Here is a 16,458-nt window from a genome sequence, read left to right on the forward strand (position 1 = left end):
ACAAAGTGGTTTATTATCCGGTCCGCAGTTTGAGTTGCACGGCCACTAGTCTTCATCGCGTCTCTATTGACCTCTTATCGCTCTCTCTGGCTGCTGCTTGCGCCTGGCAGTCTGGCTCGGGAGCGAGAGGGCCCCAATGTAGGAGTCTGCTGCTGGCTACGAACAGAGAGAGGGCTTCACCACAGACAAAGAGAGAGAGAGAGAGGTCGTGTCGTGTCGCTGTTCCTCCTCCGTTGAAGGAGCGCAGACCACGGTGGGGTCACTGTGCGGTCCACAGTTTGGGTTGCATGGCCACACAGTCGCACTCCTTTGGCTTGTCTATGCTACTCTCTGTGCGTCTCTATGGGTCTCCACGCGTTTCTGTATATCTACGAGTCACTTTGCAATGTGGTTCACGAGCTAGATGCCAATGTCGAGGTCTGCTGCTACTGTGAGAGCCGCTCACCGCGGGGACGGAGAGACACTCACCACGGGGACGGAGAGACGCTCACCGCGGGGATGGAGAGACACTCACCGTGGGGATGGAGAGACACTCACCGTGGGGACGGAGAGACGCTCACCGCGGGGATGGAGAGACGCTCACCGCGGGGATGGAGAGACGCTCACCGCGGGGATGGAGAGACACTCACCGCGGGGACGGAGAGACGCTCACCACGGGGACGGAGAGACGCTCACCGCGGGGATGGAGAGACGCTCACCGTGGGGACGGAGAGACGCTCACCGCGGGGATGGAGAGACACTCACCGTGGGGACGGAGAGACGCTCACCGCGGGGATGGAGAGACACTCACCGCGGGGACGGAGAGACGCTCACCGCGGGGACGGAGAGACGCTCACCGTGGGGACGGAGAGACGCTCACCGCGGGGATGGAGAGACACTCACCGCGGGGACGGAGAGACGCTCACCGCGGGGATGGAGAGACACTCACCGCGGGGACGGAGAGACGCTCACCACGGGGACGGAGAGACGCTCACCGCGGGGACGGAGAGACGCTCACCGCGGGGACGGAGAGACACTCACCGCGGGGATGGAGAGACGCTCACCGCGGGGATGGAGAGACACTCACCGCGGGGACGGAGAGACGCTCACCACGGGGACGGAGAGACGCTCACCGCGGGGACGGAGAGACGCTCACCGCGGGGACGGAGAGACACTCACCGCGGGGATGGAGAGACGCTCACCGCGGGGATGGAGAGACACTCACCGCGGGGACGGAGAGACGCTCACCACGGGGACGGAGAGACGCTCACCGCGGGGACGGAGAGACGCTCACCGCGGGGATGGAGAGACACTCACCGCGGCGACGGAGAGACACTCACCGCGGGGATGGAGAGACACTCACCGCGGGGACGGTGAGATGCTCACCGCGGGGACGGAGAGACACTCACCGCGGGGACGGTGAGATGCTCACCGCGGCGACGGAGAGACACTCACCGCGGGGACGGAGAGACACTCACCGCGGGGATGGAGAGACGCTCACCGCGGCGACGGAGAGACACTCACCGCGGGGATGGAGAGACGCTCACCGCGGCGACGGAGAGACACTCACCATGTGTACGAACCGCAGTTCTTCTCGCTGGCGTCCAGCAGCTCAGGAGACACGGTGATGTTGTGAGTCACTCGCACGATGGGACGGCTCCTAATGAAGACAAAGAAGATCCCCCGGTCAGCGAGTAGCAGCGCGTACGAAGGCCGGCACGGCGCACGAGGGTGTGGTGTGGTGTGGCCAACTCCGGCGCCTGATCTGCTGCCATCTATGTCTCCTCTGGTGGTCATGTTTGCCCCATTACACTATTAGAACCAGTGGTTATAACCGGAGATTTAAATAATCATTCCAGTATAGGTTTCGCAGGTGTGCTGTATAGCTCTCCGATGAGATGTTAACCACCTCGCCTGGCATACGGGAGGCTGTGGGTTCGATACCGACCATGACGCCTGCTGGTGTATATTTGAAGTTTGCATGTTCTCTCTCTCTCTCTCTCCCCGTGGTCGCGTGGATTTTTCTCCAGGTTCTCTGGTTTCCCCTCCCCCCACACACCCACATTTAGAATCAACATCATCACGCGTTCAGAGTCTTTGGCTGCTGCTATGAATGTCCACGTGATGAGGGTGAGACACTTCGTTGAGCTGTCATTCCAGATAGCCGCTGCTGAAAAGGAGCTATGTGGCAGCTCAGTGGGGCCTCACGTGGTGAAATAAAAAAAAAAGTTGATAGTTGTTTTTGTGTTATATATAAATCCGTGTCTTCGGTCAGAGGGGTATAGATCTCGTTGTTTGGGATCGTCTACTGGCGATTGGGTCATGTTATGGCTGGTGATGTTGATGGCGATGATAGTGATGTTGGTGGTGATAGTGATGATGTTGGTGGTGGTGGTGATAGTGATGTTGGTGGTGATAGTGATGATGTTGGTGGTGGTGGTGATATTGATGTTGGTGGTGATAGTGATGATGTTGTTGGTGATAGTGATGTTGGTGGTGATAGTGATGATGTTGGTGGTGATAGTGATGATGTTGGTGGTGGTGATAGTGATGTTGGTGGTGGTGGTGATAGTGATGTTGGTGGTGATAGTGATGATGTTGGTGGTGGTGGTGATGATGTTGATGATGTTGGTGGTGGTGATGATAGTGATGTTGGTGGTGATAGTGATTATGTTGGTGGTGGTGGTGATAGTGATGTTGGTGGTGATAGTGATGATATTTGTGGTGGTGATAGTGATGTTGGTGGTGATAGTGATGATGTTGGTGGTGGTGGTAGTGGTGATGATGTTGATGATTTTGGTAGTGGTGATATTGATGATGTTGGTGGTGGTGGTGGTGATGTTGACGATGGTGGTGATACCAATAAAAAAAGTTTAATAATTCTAATGGTTTATATTTCGATTTAAAGCTTTCGTGACTGCAGGGATTCTTCTTCTTGATTCTTTCGGTAAAGTCACGTAGAATGGGGATCTTGCTGTGACTGTCCCACCTGAAGACGGAAGCTTGTGTTGCCTCCGAAACGTCATGAGAATTTTTTTATTTTTTTATCTTATTTTATCCCCATTCTACGTGACTTTGCCGAAAGAACCAAGAAGATGTAATGGTTTAGTTGAAGAGTTGCAACCATTTAGTGAAGTTGACTTTGTTGGTGATGTTGATGACGACGTTGGCGAAGTCGGCAATGGGTGTTCGTTGTGGCGATGACGATGGTGATGTTGACGATGGTGATGTTGACGATGGTGATGTTGACGATGGTGATGTTGACGATGGTGATGTTGACGATGGTGATGTTGACGATGGTGATGTTGACGATGGTGATGTTGACGATGGTGATGTTGACGATGGTGATGATGACGATGGTGATGTTGACGATGGTGATGTTGACGATGGTGATGTTGACGATGGTGATGTTGACGATGGTGATGTTGACGATGGTGATGTTGACGATGGTGATGTTGACGATGGTGATGTTGACGGTGGTGATGTTGACGATGGTGATGTTGACGATGGTGATGTTGACGATGGTGATGTTGACGGTGGTGATGTTGACGATGGTGATGTTGGTGATGTTGACGATGGTGATGTTGACGATGGTGATGTTGACGATGGTGATGTTGACGATGGTGATGTTGACGATGGTGATGTTGACGATGGTGATGATGACGATGGTGATGTTGACGATGGTGATGTTGACGATGGTGATGTTGACGATGGTGATGTTGACGATGGTGATGTTGACGATGGTGATGTTGACGATGGTGATGTTGACGATGGTGATGTTGACGATGGTGATGTTGACGATGGTGATGTTGACGATGGTGATGTTGACGGTGGTGATGTTGACGATGGTGATGTTGACGATGGTGATGTTGACGATGGTGATGTTGACGATGGTGATGTTGACGATGGTGATGTTGACGATGGTGATGATGACGATGGTGATGTTGACGATGGTGATGTTGACGATGGTGATGTTGACGATGGTGATGTTGACGATGGTGATGTTGACGATGGTGATGTTGACGATGGTGATGTTGACGATGGTGATGTTGACGGTGGTGATGTTGACGATGGTGATGTTGACGATGGTGATGTTGACGATGGTGATGTTGACGGTGGTGATGTTGACGATGGTGATGTTGGTGATGTTGACGATGGTGATGTTGACGATGGTGATGTTGACGATGGTGATGTTGACGATGGTGATGTTGACGATGGTGATGTTGACGATGGTGATGTTGACGATGGTGATGTTGACGATGGTGATGTTGACGATGGTGATGTTGACGGTGGTGATGTTGACGATGGTGATGTTGACGATGGTGATGTTGACGGTGGTGATGTTGACGGTGGTGATGTTGACGGTGGTGATGTTGACGGTGGTGATGTTGACGGTGGTGATGTTGACGATGGTGATGTTGACGATGGTGATGTTGACGATGGTGATGTTGACGATGGTGATGTTGACGATGGTGATGTTGACGATGGTGATGTTGACGGTGGTGATGTTGACGATGGTGATGTTGACGGTGGTGATGTTGACGGTGGTGATGTTGACGGTGGTGATGTTGACGGTGGTGATGTTGACGGTGGTGATGTTGACGATGGTGATGTTGACGATGGTGATGTTGACGATGGTGATGTTGACGATGGTGATGTTGACGATGGTGGGAGGGGCGGGCAGGCGGGCGGGCGGGGTTACGCCATCATATCCCCGTGGCGACGGAATGTCCTTGTGGCCGCCTCCCCGGCAAGCTCACCGCAGCACGGCGATCTTGTCGGACATGGAGCCGACGAGGAGGTCCGGGTAGGTGTTGTCATCAACGTCCATGTCGCCGGAGAGCGAGAAGCCGAACTGGGTAATTGGCGGCTTCAGCTCCTGGCCCGAGATCACCTGTTACCCCCCGCCACCCCCCCACACACACGCACAATATAAACGTATGTGTGTAAATAAAGGCGCAAGCCCTGAAATTTCTTTGCTCGTGCCACTGCTGGCCAGAGGGAAATAAAAGCTCCTCCACACAGCTACACTCAGCCTCCCCGTGTCACCTGGTCTAGCTCGCCCACACAGCTACACTCAGCCTCCACGTGTCACCAGGGCTACAGCTCCTCCACACAGCTACACTCAGCCTCCCCGTGTCACCTGGTCTAGCTCGCCCACACAGCTACACTCAGCCTCCACGTGTCCTGTCAGCTACAGCCCCTCCACACAGCTACACTCAGCCTCCCCGTGTCCCCTGGGCTACAGCCCCTCCACACAGCTACACTCAGCCTCCACGTGTCACCAGGGCTACAGCCCCTCCACACAGCTACACTCAGCCTCCACGTGTCACCAGGGCTACAGCTCCTCCACACAGCTACACTCAGCCTCCACGTGTCACCTGGTCTAGCTCGCCCACACAGCTACACTCAGCCTCCACGTGTCCTGTCAGCTACAGCCCCTCCACACAGCTACACTCAGCCTCCCCGTGTCCCCTGGGCTACAGCTCCCTCACACAGCTACACTCAGCCTCCACGTGTCCCGTCAGCTACAGCTCCTCCACACAGCTACACTCAGCCTCCACGTGTCACCTGGTCTAGCTCGCCCACACAGCTACACTCAGCCTCCCCGTGTCCCGTTTATCTTCTACATAACATCTTCCGCATCGTCAAAGCCCCCTCCCCCCCAACAACATTGTAGGGCCTCCACCCCGCCCCCCCCACCGCCCCCCCCAACCCCCTTTCACCAAACCCAACACTGAGCAGCATGGTGAAGCCCGGTCAACGGAGCCACGCGAAAAAAAATCGAGGCTTTTGGGTTGGTTCGAGTGAATATAAATGTGTCGTTAAACCCGCCACCACCCGACGCGGATAACTAGCAAAAGTTCGTCAATTCGTTACTAGTGCAGCACACCGGTGTGTCGGAGAGTAAAGCCACGACATTTACGGGTGGCGGCGTGTTTGGCGACACGTTTGCATTGACGCGATCAAACACCCCACGAAAAAAAAACCTCGCTCGTGGATGACATCGGTCGCGGAAGCCCGACCGCGCGTTCAACTTTCCGTTCCGCCGGCTGACCTGGGCGGGCTCCGTGGCGATGCCGCCCTTGCCGCCGTGGTAGATGTAGACTTTGCCGCTGCCGGCGAACGGAGCTCCGATGGCGATGTCTGCGAACGAAGGAGAGGAGCCGCGCAAGGCGCGCGAGAAGCCGTCACTCACGGCGGGCGACGGCGCATCTTCGACGGCGACGGCGACGGAGGAGCTTCCGGAAGCGAGAGAGAAGGGCGAAAGTCGCCCACGGGCAGAGCGTGGGCCGGCGCCGTCGGTGCCCAGCGGCGTCCCGTGATGCCCGTGGCACCCACGTGATGCGCATTATACACGTGGCATCCGTAATGTCTGTGATGCCACGATGCCCATGACGCCCGTGGCACCGGCGATGCCTCTGGTGCCCCGTGATGCCCGTGACACCCGTGGCACCGGTGATGCCCGTGATGCCCACGACATCCGTGGCACCGGTGATGCCCGTGATGCCCGTGACACCCGTGGCACCGGTGATGCCCGTGATGCCCGTGACACCCGTGGCACCGGTGATGCCCGTGATGCCCGTGACACCCGTGGCACCGGTGATGCCCGTGATGCCCGTGACACCCGTGGCACCGGTGATGCCCCGTGATGCCCCGTGATTCCCACGACACCCGTGGCACCGGTGATGCCCGTGGCGCCCCTTGACGCCCATCGTGCCGGCGCCACCGCGTACCCTGGAAGCCGTCCTGGTTGAGGTCGCCGGCTCGTGCCACGGCGGTGCCGAAGGCGGAGTACGGGGGCCCCGTGAGCACCGTGGGCTTCTCCAGCACGACGTTGCCTTGCCGGTTGCGGTAAACGTAGACGGCGCCCCCCGCCTCGTCACGCCGGCTGAAGTAGTTGGGCGCGCTCACCAGCACCTCCATCCAGCTACAAAGACAAAGGTCCCACCCCCCACCGCGTAGTCTTAACAGACCGTTGGGGCAAGCGCTGTTAGCGAGTAGCAGCGCCTGTGAAGGCCGGCGCGGCACACGAGGGGGCGAGTGGCCGGCGTGCCAATGCCCGGGGCCGCCTTTGTCTCCCCGGTGGCGCTGACGTTTACACACCATGCCATGTATTCGTTTCAGGCTGCGCTGACCTAGGGGAGACCCAGGACCGCTGGTGCTGACCAGGGCCACTGGGTTTGTAGCTCAGCGGGGGGGGGTGGGGGCGAAGTCGCTTTGCCACCGCCGCTCCCCACTGTGTATACATGGACAAGGATTGCACACGCACACACGCACACACGCACACACACTCACACACTCGCACGCGCACACAAATACAAAGATCCCCCATATAGCCTTAACAGACTGTAGGGGCAAGTGCTGTTAGCGAGCACCTATGAAGGCCGGATCGGTACACGAGGGGGTGGGTAGCCAGCACCACGCCCGACCGCCTTTGTCTCCCCAGTGGCAATGTTTACACACCGCACCAGGTACTCATTTGAAGCTGAGTCGACCTAGGGGAGGCCCGGGACCGCTTCAAATAATCGTCACTGGTGTTGGCCGTGAGCGGGAATCGAACCCGAGTCGCCAGGTTCATAGCACAGCGTGCTAACTGCTACACTACCGCTCACACACACGCACGCACACACGCACACGCACACACACACGCACACGCTTACACACACTCACACACACACTCGCACTCGCACGTGCACACACACATACTCGCTCGCTCGCACACACACACACTCGCACACACACACTCACACACGCACACACGCACTCACACACACTCGCACACATACACTCACACACTCGCACACACACACATACACTCGCACACACACACTCGCACACACACGCACACACACACACTCGCACACACACGCACTCGCACACGCACACACACGCTCGCACACACACGCTCGCACACACACACGCACACACGCACACACACGCACACACACACGCTCGCACACACACACGCACACACACGCACACACACACGCACACACACACACGCTCGCACACACACACACACACTCGCACAAAAACAACAAAGATAAAGATCCCCCATATAGCCTTAACAGACTGTAGGGGCAAGTGCTGTTAGCGAGCACCTATGAAGGCCGGCACGGCACACGAGGGGGTGGGTGGCTAACGCCACGCCCGGCCGCCTTTGTCTCCCCCAGTGGCGATGTTTACACACCGCACCAGGTACTCATTTGAGGCTGAGTCGACCTAGGGGAGGCCCGGGACCGGTTCAGATAATCGTCACTGGTGTTGGCCGTGAGTGTTTGGTTCTAAATCGAACCAAACATTAAACTAATTTTCAATGGTACAGTATATTTTTTCAAGTAGTGGTACCCCAAATTCTTCGCAGCTTCTTAAAATTCCCTTTTCACACCATCAATATGTAAACTCCCCCTCCCCCCCTCGCCGACCTGCACATGTTCACCCCCTCTACACCGTTCATCATGCTAAGTCCGCCAATTAAATGCTAATTTTTATGCTAATTGCTTTGTCAAGGCACCTTAATTCCTCTCACACAGCTTAAAGGTCGCGGTCTGAGCTTGGCTGTGTTCACTCCAGCGCTGTCCTCGAGACAGTCTGGTCCCTTCACCTGATGAAGGCCACTTGTGTTGTGGCCGAAACGTCGTGATTTTTGTTGTTTTATTTTTTACCTACGTGACTTTACCGAATAGAACCAAAGACTACAACTACGTCTACAACTACGACTACGGCTGCAACTACGACTACGGCTGCGTCTACAACTACAGCTACATCTACAACTACAGCTGTGTCTACGACTATGGCTGTGACTACGACTACAGCTGTGTCTACGACTACGTCTGTGTCTACGACTACGGCTGTGACTACGACTACATCTACAACTACGACTACGGCTGTGTCTACGACTATGGCTGTGTCTACGACTACGGCTGTGTCTACAACTACGGCTGTGTCTACAACTACGGCTGTGTCTACAACTACGGCTGTGTCTACGACTACGGCTGTGTCTACGACTATGGCTGTGACTACGACTACAACTACGTCTACAACTACATCTACAACTACAGCTGTGTCTAGGACTATGGCTGTGACTACGACTACAGCTGTGTCTACGACTACGGCTGTGTCTACGACTACGGCTGTGTCTACGACTACGGCTGTGACTACGACTACAACTACGTCTACAACTACGACTACTGCTGTGTCTACAACTACAGCTGTGTCTACGACTACGGCTGTGTCTACGACTACGGCTGTGTCTACGACTACGGCTGTGACTACGACTACGGCTGTGACTACGACTACGGCTGTGTCTACGACTACGGCTGTGTCTACGACTACGGCTGTGTCTACGACTACGGCTGTGACTACAACTACGACTACGGCTGTGTCTACGACTACGACTACAACTACGGCTGTGTCTACAATTACGGCTGCGTCTACAACTACAACTGTAACTACAACTACGTCTACAACTACGACTACGGCTGTAACTACAACTACGTCTACAACTACGACCGCGTCTACAACTATGGCAGTGTCTACGACTACGGCTGTGACTATGGCAGTGTCTACGATGTCTACAACTACGACCACGGCCGCGTCTGCGACCACGGCCGCGGCTCACCGGTCGCCGTTGAGGTCGGCGAGCGCCACGTCGTAGCCGAAGCCGGAGCCGAGCTGCTGGCCCGTGATGAGCAGCTCGGGGATGAGCACCGCCTGCCCGCTGGCCTTGAGCAGCAGCGCGGCGCCCGTGTGATTGGCGCGCGGGGCGCCCGCCAGGAAGGACACGTTGACGCGGTTCGTCACACCGCGGCTCCCGTCCAGCGAGTAACCTGGTGGAGGAGGGGGCCAGGGGTGGGTGGAAATGTAACCGCGGTAACATTTTTAAATTTTTTTTTTTTTTTTTTACAATTTTTACTTTTATCCTTTATTTTTACCAGGCGAGGCCCACTTGGGCTTGTGCAGCTCTTATTCAGAAGCCAACCTGGCCGTCACAAATGGGCCGATTTGTTGATTATTTTGGTGCTATGGATGGCCTATTGATGGGCCGCTTTAATCCCAGTAATCCAACCCCCCCCCCCCACCCCACCCCCCACATTGTGCAAGAGCGCAGAAGGCTGGTCACCACATCTACGCCTCTATATAAGGAACGGAACGGGAAGACTTCTCCACAAATCTGGCTGTCGCCTGATGAAGCTGGTTGTAATTACCGGCGAAACGTCGAACTCGGATTGTAAATGGCCGTGTCGGGTGGTGGCGGGTTCTGACGACACATTTATATATCTACGCGATCTAACTCCAATATCCTCTCTATTCTCTTTGGTTCTATTGGGTAAAGTAACGTGACTTTACCGAATAGAACCAAAGAGTATGGATCCTTGCAGTCACGAAAGCTTCAAATCTAGAATCCTCTCTATTATCGCTTTGTTGATTATTTTGTTGCTATGAATGTCCAAATGATTGGCCCGCTTTGTCAAACCGTCATTTGTGGTGGCCAGGTCGCTTCTGAACAATAAGTTAATGTCTCAGTGGGGTCACGTAGAATGAGAATAAAATGAATGAGAAAAAAATAATAAAATAAAACAATACAATTCTCTCTGCCGTCCCGACAGGTTTGTTCCTTTCACCATGAGGAAGGCCACTTGTGTTGTGGCCGAAACGTCGTGAGAATTGTATTGTTTTATTTTATTATTTTATTCTCATTCCACGTGGTGACTTTACCGAAAAGAACCAACGAAGATGAATCCTTGCAGTCACGACAGCTTTTAAATCGAAAAATCTCAGTGGGGCTTTGCCTGCCTGAATGGGGATGGTCTCGTGTTTGTATTTGTTTGCGTTTGGGTGATTTGTTCAACTTTCTTGTACTTTGCACTACTTTCCTGTGTGTTTGTACTGCTTGTTGACGTTGTGACGTTCTCGCCCCGTACCCCTACTGGACATCTGTGACAAGAAGAGCTTCATAGCTCATCGGATTCCTCCTCCAGCTATAAATACATTCATTCTCACTACACGTCCAGGAACTCTAGCTCATCATTATTATTATTATTCTAATTTCACGTCGAACTTTTGTTTTTACGTTCGTTGCAACATTTTCGATTTATCACGCGCGGCGTGGTTTGTTGTGTTTGCTCGTCGTCGTCATTGTCGTCGTCGTTGTTGTTGTTGTCGTTGTTGTTGTTGTTGCTGTTGTTGTTGTTGTTGCTGCTGCTGCTGCCCCTGAACGCTCAGTCGCCGTTAACAGTTCAGAAAATAAGAATTCGCCTTTGCTCTCGCCACGTTTGGTGGCCCAGGGCCCGGTGGCTCTTTGCAAAGTGAGACCTCACCCCGGGCGCTCTCGCTCTCTCTCTCTCTCTCTTGGGGTTCTCGCGGCCGTTCAAACCAAGAAAATAAAACTCGACAACTTGAGCGACCGGTTGCATGTGCTACCCGAGTTGCGCAAGACGATTGCACGGGAGGGGGGGGTGGGGGGGGTGGGGGTGGGGGGCTTTTGGCGGAGGCGTCGTGCCGACTTGACGAGAGATGTCATTTACGTGTGGGCAGGGAGCACGGCGTTCCAAGAAATAATTGTTAAAATGATTAAACGATTAAACTAAACCGTTTCTGACCGAAGACACGTGTGTATACATATATATATCAAACTATACAAACTATAAAACTATTTTTTTATTTTACCAGGTAAGGCCCCACAGAGCTATGAAGCTCTTTCTTTAAGAAGCGACCTGCATATCGCAAATGATAGCTCCATGAAGTGGCTCATCATCATCATCATCATTTGGAAATGTACAGCAGCCAAATGCTCCGAACGCGCGACGTTGATTCTCAATGTGGAGGACGAAAACCGGAGGTACCGGAGAAAAATCCACGTGACAACGGGGAGAGAGAGAGAGAGACACCGCAAACTCAAAATATACAGCAGCAGCAGGCGTCAAGGTCGGGATTGAACCCACGACCTCCTGCATACCAGGCGAGGTAGTTAACATCTCCTAGCCATCGTGATGAGAGAGAGAGAGACACGCAAACTCCAAATATCCAGCAGGCGTCGTCAGGGTCGGGATTGAATCCACGACCTCCTGCATACCAGGCGAGGGCGTTAACATCTCCTGGCCACCGCACGGCACCAGGCCAACAACAAGATGACAAAGGACAGAACGCGCCCGACAGGACGCGCCCCATGGAGACGGAGCGATGAGTTCCCCTCGGGCGCGACATCGTGATGGATCGCCGCATCGCAAGACCATGAGGACTCGTGACGGCGTGCGGGAGGCCTTCATCCAGCAGCGGATTGACCGTGGCATTTCAGCGACGGTTGGGTGCGTGGGGTGCGAAAGAAGTTCAACATACGTACACATACATGGCCGGGGATGACGATGATGATGGCGGTGGTGTGTAAGTACGTGTGTGTGTGTGTGTGGGGAGAGGGAGTGCAGCGTGTTGGCGCTACGCTGTTGCTACGAACCCGGCGGCCCGAGTTCGAATCCCGCTCACGACCAACACCGGTGACGATTATCCGAAGCAGTCCTGGACCTCCCCTATGTCGACTCAGCCTCAAATGAGTACCTGGTGCGGTGTGTAAACACCGCCACTGGGGAGACAAAGGCGGCCGGGCGTGGTGCTGGCCACACAACCACGTCATGTGTTGTGCCGGTCTTCATAGGTGTTACTCGCTAACAGCACTTGCCCCAACAGGCTGTTAAGGCTAACGGGGGGATCTTTGTCTTTGTGTAGAGGTGGGACGGGGGGGTGGTGGTCGTGTAGTGGTTAGAGCACTGCGCTGTGGCCAACATCAATGGCAAATATCTGAGCCGGTACTGGGCCTCCCCTAGGTCAACTCAGCCTTAAAAAAACGAGCACCCGGTGCGGTGTGTAAAACATCAGCACTCGGGAGACAAAGGGAGACAAAGGTGGCCTGACAGGGTGTTGGTAACCCCACAACCTCGTGTGCCGTGCCGGCCTTCATAGGCGCTACTCGCTAACAGCACTTGCCCCTCCCATAGTATGGTCAGCCTATATGGGGGGGGAGGGATCGTTGTCTGTGTGTGTGCGTGTTGTACCCAGGTAGCTGTGGAAAGCCAGAGGGATAAGTTCTTGATTCATTTTCTTTTCATCGCCAGTCTCCTGCGGGTCCAGGTAAATCGCATCCTTTGCCAGGGTCTTGTTCCACTGTTCCACTCTAACAATTCCTGCAAACACCACCACCACCACCAATTATCATCATTACCATCATCATCACCATCATCATTACCATCATCATCACCACCACCACCATCATCATAACCATCATAATTGGCACCATCACTGTTATCATTGTCATCACCACCACCACCATCATCACCATCATTGTTATCATCAACACCACCACCACTAATTATCATCATTACCACCATCATCACCATCATAATTACCATCATCACCATCATTGCTATCATCAACACCACCACCAATTATCATCATTACCATCATCATCACCATCATCACCATCATCATCACCACCATCATCATAACCATCATAATTACCACCATCACTGTTATCATTGTCATCACCACCACCATCATCATCACCATCAGTGTTATCTCCACCACCACCAATTATCATCATTACCATCATCATTACCACCATCATCACCATCATCATCACCACCACCACCATCATAACCATCATAATTACCACCATCACTGTTATCATTGTCATCACCACCACCATCATCACCATCAGTGTTATCACCACCACCATCATCACCATCATTGTTATCATCAACACCACCACCAATTATCATCATTACCATCATCATTACCATCATCATTACCATCATCGCCACTACCACAATAACCATCATCACCACCACCACCATCATCATTACCATCATCATTACCATCATCGCCACTGCCACAATAACCATCACCACCACCATCATCATTACCATCATCATTACCATCATCGCCACTACCACAATAACCATCACCACCACCACCATCATCATTACCATCATCATTACCATCATCGCCACTACCACAATAACCATCATCACCACCACCATCATCATTACCATCATCGCCACTACCACAATAACCATCGTCACCATCACCACCACCACCATCATCATCATTATCATCATCGCCACTACCACAATAACCATCATCACCACCACCACTATCATCATTACCATCATCGCCACCACCACAATAACCATCATCACCACTACCACCATCATCATTACCATCATCGCCACTACCACAATGACCATCATCACCACCACCATCATCATAACCATCATCGCCACTACCACAATAACCATCGTCACCATCACCACCACCACCATCATCATCATTACCATCATTGCCACTACCACAATAACCATCATCACCACCACCACCACTATCATCATTACCATCATCGCCACTACCACAATAACCATCATCATCACCACCACCATCATCATTACCATCATCGCCACTACCACAATAACCATCATCACCACCACCATCATCATTACCATCATCACCACTACCAAAAAAACTATCATCACCACCACCATCATTGCCACCACCACAATTACCATCATCACCATCATCATCATTACCATCATAGCCACTACTACAATAACTATCATCACCACCACCACCATCATCATCATTACCATCATTGCCACTACCACAATAACCATCATCACCACCACCACCATCATCATCATCATCACAATCATCGCCACTACCACAATAACCATCATCACCACCACCACCATCATCATCATTACTACCATCATCGCCACCACCACAATAACCATCATCATCACCATCACCACCACCATCATCATTACCATCATCATCACTACTACCACAATAACCATCACCACCATCATCATTACCATCATCGCCACTACCACAATAACCATCACTACCATCATCATTACCATCATCGCCACTACCACAATAACCATCATCACCATCATCATTACCATCATCGCCACCACCACAATAACCATCATCACCACCACCATCATAATTACCATCATCACCACTACCACAATAACCATCATCACCACCACCACCACCATCATCATCATTACCATCATCGCCACCACAATTACCATCATCATCACCACTACCACAATAACCATCACCACCATCATCATTACCATCATCGCCACTACCACAATAACCATCATCACCATCACCACCACCACCACTACCACCATCACCACCACTACCACAATAACCATCATCACCATCACCACAACCACCACTACCACCATCACCACCACTACCACAATAACCATCATCACCATCACCACCACCACTACCACCATCACCACCACTACCACAATAACCATCACCGCCACCGCCACCACCACCACCACTACCACCATCACCACCACTACCACAATAACCATCATCACCACCACCACCACTACCACCATCACCACCACTACCACAATAACCACAATAACCATCACCATCACCACCACCACTACCACCATCACCACCACTACCACAATAACCATCACCACCATCACCACCACCACCACTACCACCATCACCACCACTACCACAATAACCATCATCACCATCACCACCACTACCACCATCACCACCACCATCATCACCACCACCACCACTACCACCATCACCACCGCCACCACCACCACCGCCGCTTGGACCACCACCGCCCACCTTTCCAGTTGTACGTGCCGGGCGCCCCGTAGTAGATGTAGTCGCTGTCGGGCACGAACCCCGCCGCCGTGCCCTGCTGACACATGCCAAACCCGTCGGGACGGATGTCGCGGTTCTTGCAGAAGCTGGAGTAAAAGAGTTCATCGGCCGGCACCAGCAGGTCGGTGAGCAGGAAGCAGCGGCCCACCAGGTGGCGCTGCTCCTGGTCTGGCTGGCCCACGTAGGCACGGTTCTCGTAGCGGTGGGCGCACGTCTTGGGGTGATGAGCGTCGTGGGTGCCCGGGGGGTTGGGGGGGCGGGAGAAAGGGGGGGGGGGGTAGCGAGGAGGAGGAGAGGGGGAGGATGAGGAGGGGAGGGGTGCTGGGTGTCAGTGTGCTGTGTGTCAGTGTGCTGGGTGTCAGTGTGCTGTGTCAGTGTGCTGTGTCAGTGTGCTGTGTGTCAGTGTGCTGTGTCAGTGTGCTGGGTGTCAGTGTGCTGTGTGTCAGTGTGCTGGGTGTCAGTGTGCTGTGTCAGTGTGCTGGGTGTCAGTGTGCTGTGTGTCAGTGTGCTGTGTCAGTGTGCTGGGTGTCAGTGTGCTGTGTGTCAGTGTGCTGTGTCAGTGTGCTGGGTGTCAGTGTGCTGTGTCAGTGTACTGGGTGTCAGTGTGCTGGGTGTCAGTGTGCTGGGTGTCAGTGTGCTGTGTCAGTGTGCTGGGTGTCAGTGTGCTGTGTCAGTGTGCTGGGTGTCAGTGTGCTGGGTGTCATTGTGTCAGTGTCAGTGTGCTGGGTGTCCAGTGTGCTGTGTGTCAGTGTGCTGGGTGTCAGTGTGCTG

The 16,458-nt window shown here is 53.5% G+C and overlaps 1 protein-coding gene across 4 annotated transcripts in view; it reads right to left on the minus strand.

Annotated features, from left to right (window-relative positions):
• LOC116954682 (integrin alpha-6-like) overlaps positions 1-16,458 on the minus strand; it is a 108,255-nt gene that overhangs the window by 28,782 nt on the left and 63,015 nt on the right. For all 4 annotated transcript variants that reach the window (XM_076052497.1, XM_076052496.1, XM_076052499.1 and 1 more), the window contains exons 4-10: positions 15,649-15,901; positions 13,032-13,160; positions 9,605-9,812; positions 6,717-6,910; positions 6,038-6,126; positions 4,740-4,873; positions 1,550-1,639 (exon numbers count right to left, since the gene is read on the minus strand). In XM_076052497.1, the coding sequence (XP_075908612.1) occupies positions 1,550-1,639; positions 4,740-4,873; positions 6,038-6,126; positions 6,717-6,910; positions 9,605-9,812; positions 13,032-13,160; positions 15,649-15,901 (1,097 nt within the window). The remainder of the gene's footprint in view (positions 1-1,549; positions 1,640-4,739; positions 4,874-6,037; positions 6,127-6,716; positions 6,911-9,604; positions 9,813-13,031; positions 13,161-15,648; positions 15,902-16,458) is intronic.

This window comes from Petromyzon marinus, chromosome 56 (assembly GCF_048934315.1).
Source record: "Petromyzon marinus isolate PM22_M1 ecotype Great Lakes invasive population chromosome 56, UKy_Petmar_22M1.pri1.0, whole genome shotgun sequence".
NCBI lineage: Eukaryota > Metazoa > Chordata > Hyperoartia > Petromyzontiformes > Petromyzontidae > Petromyzon > Petromyzon marinus.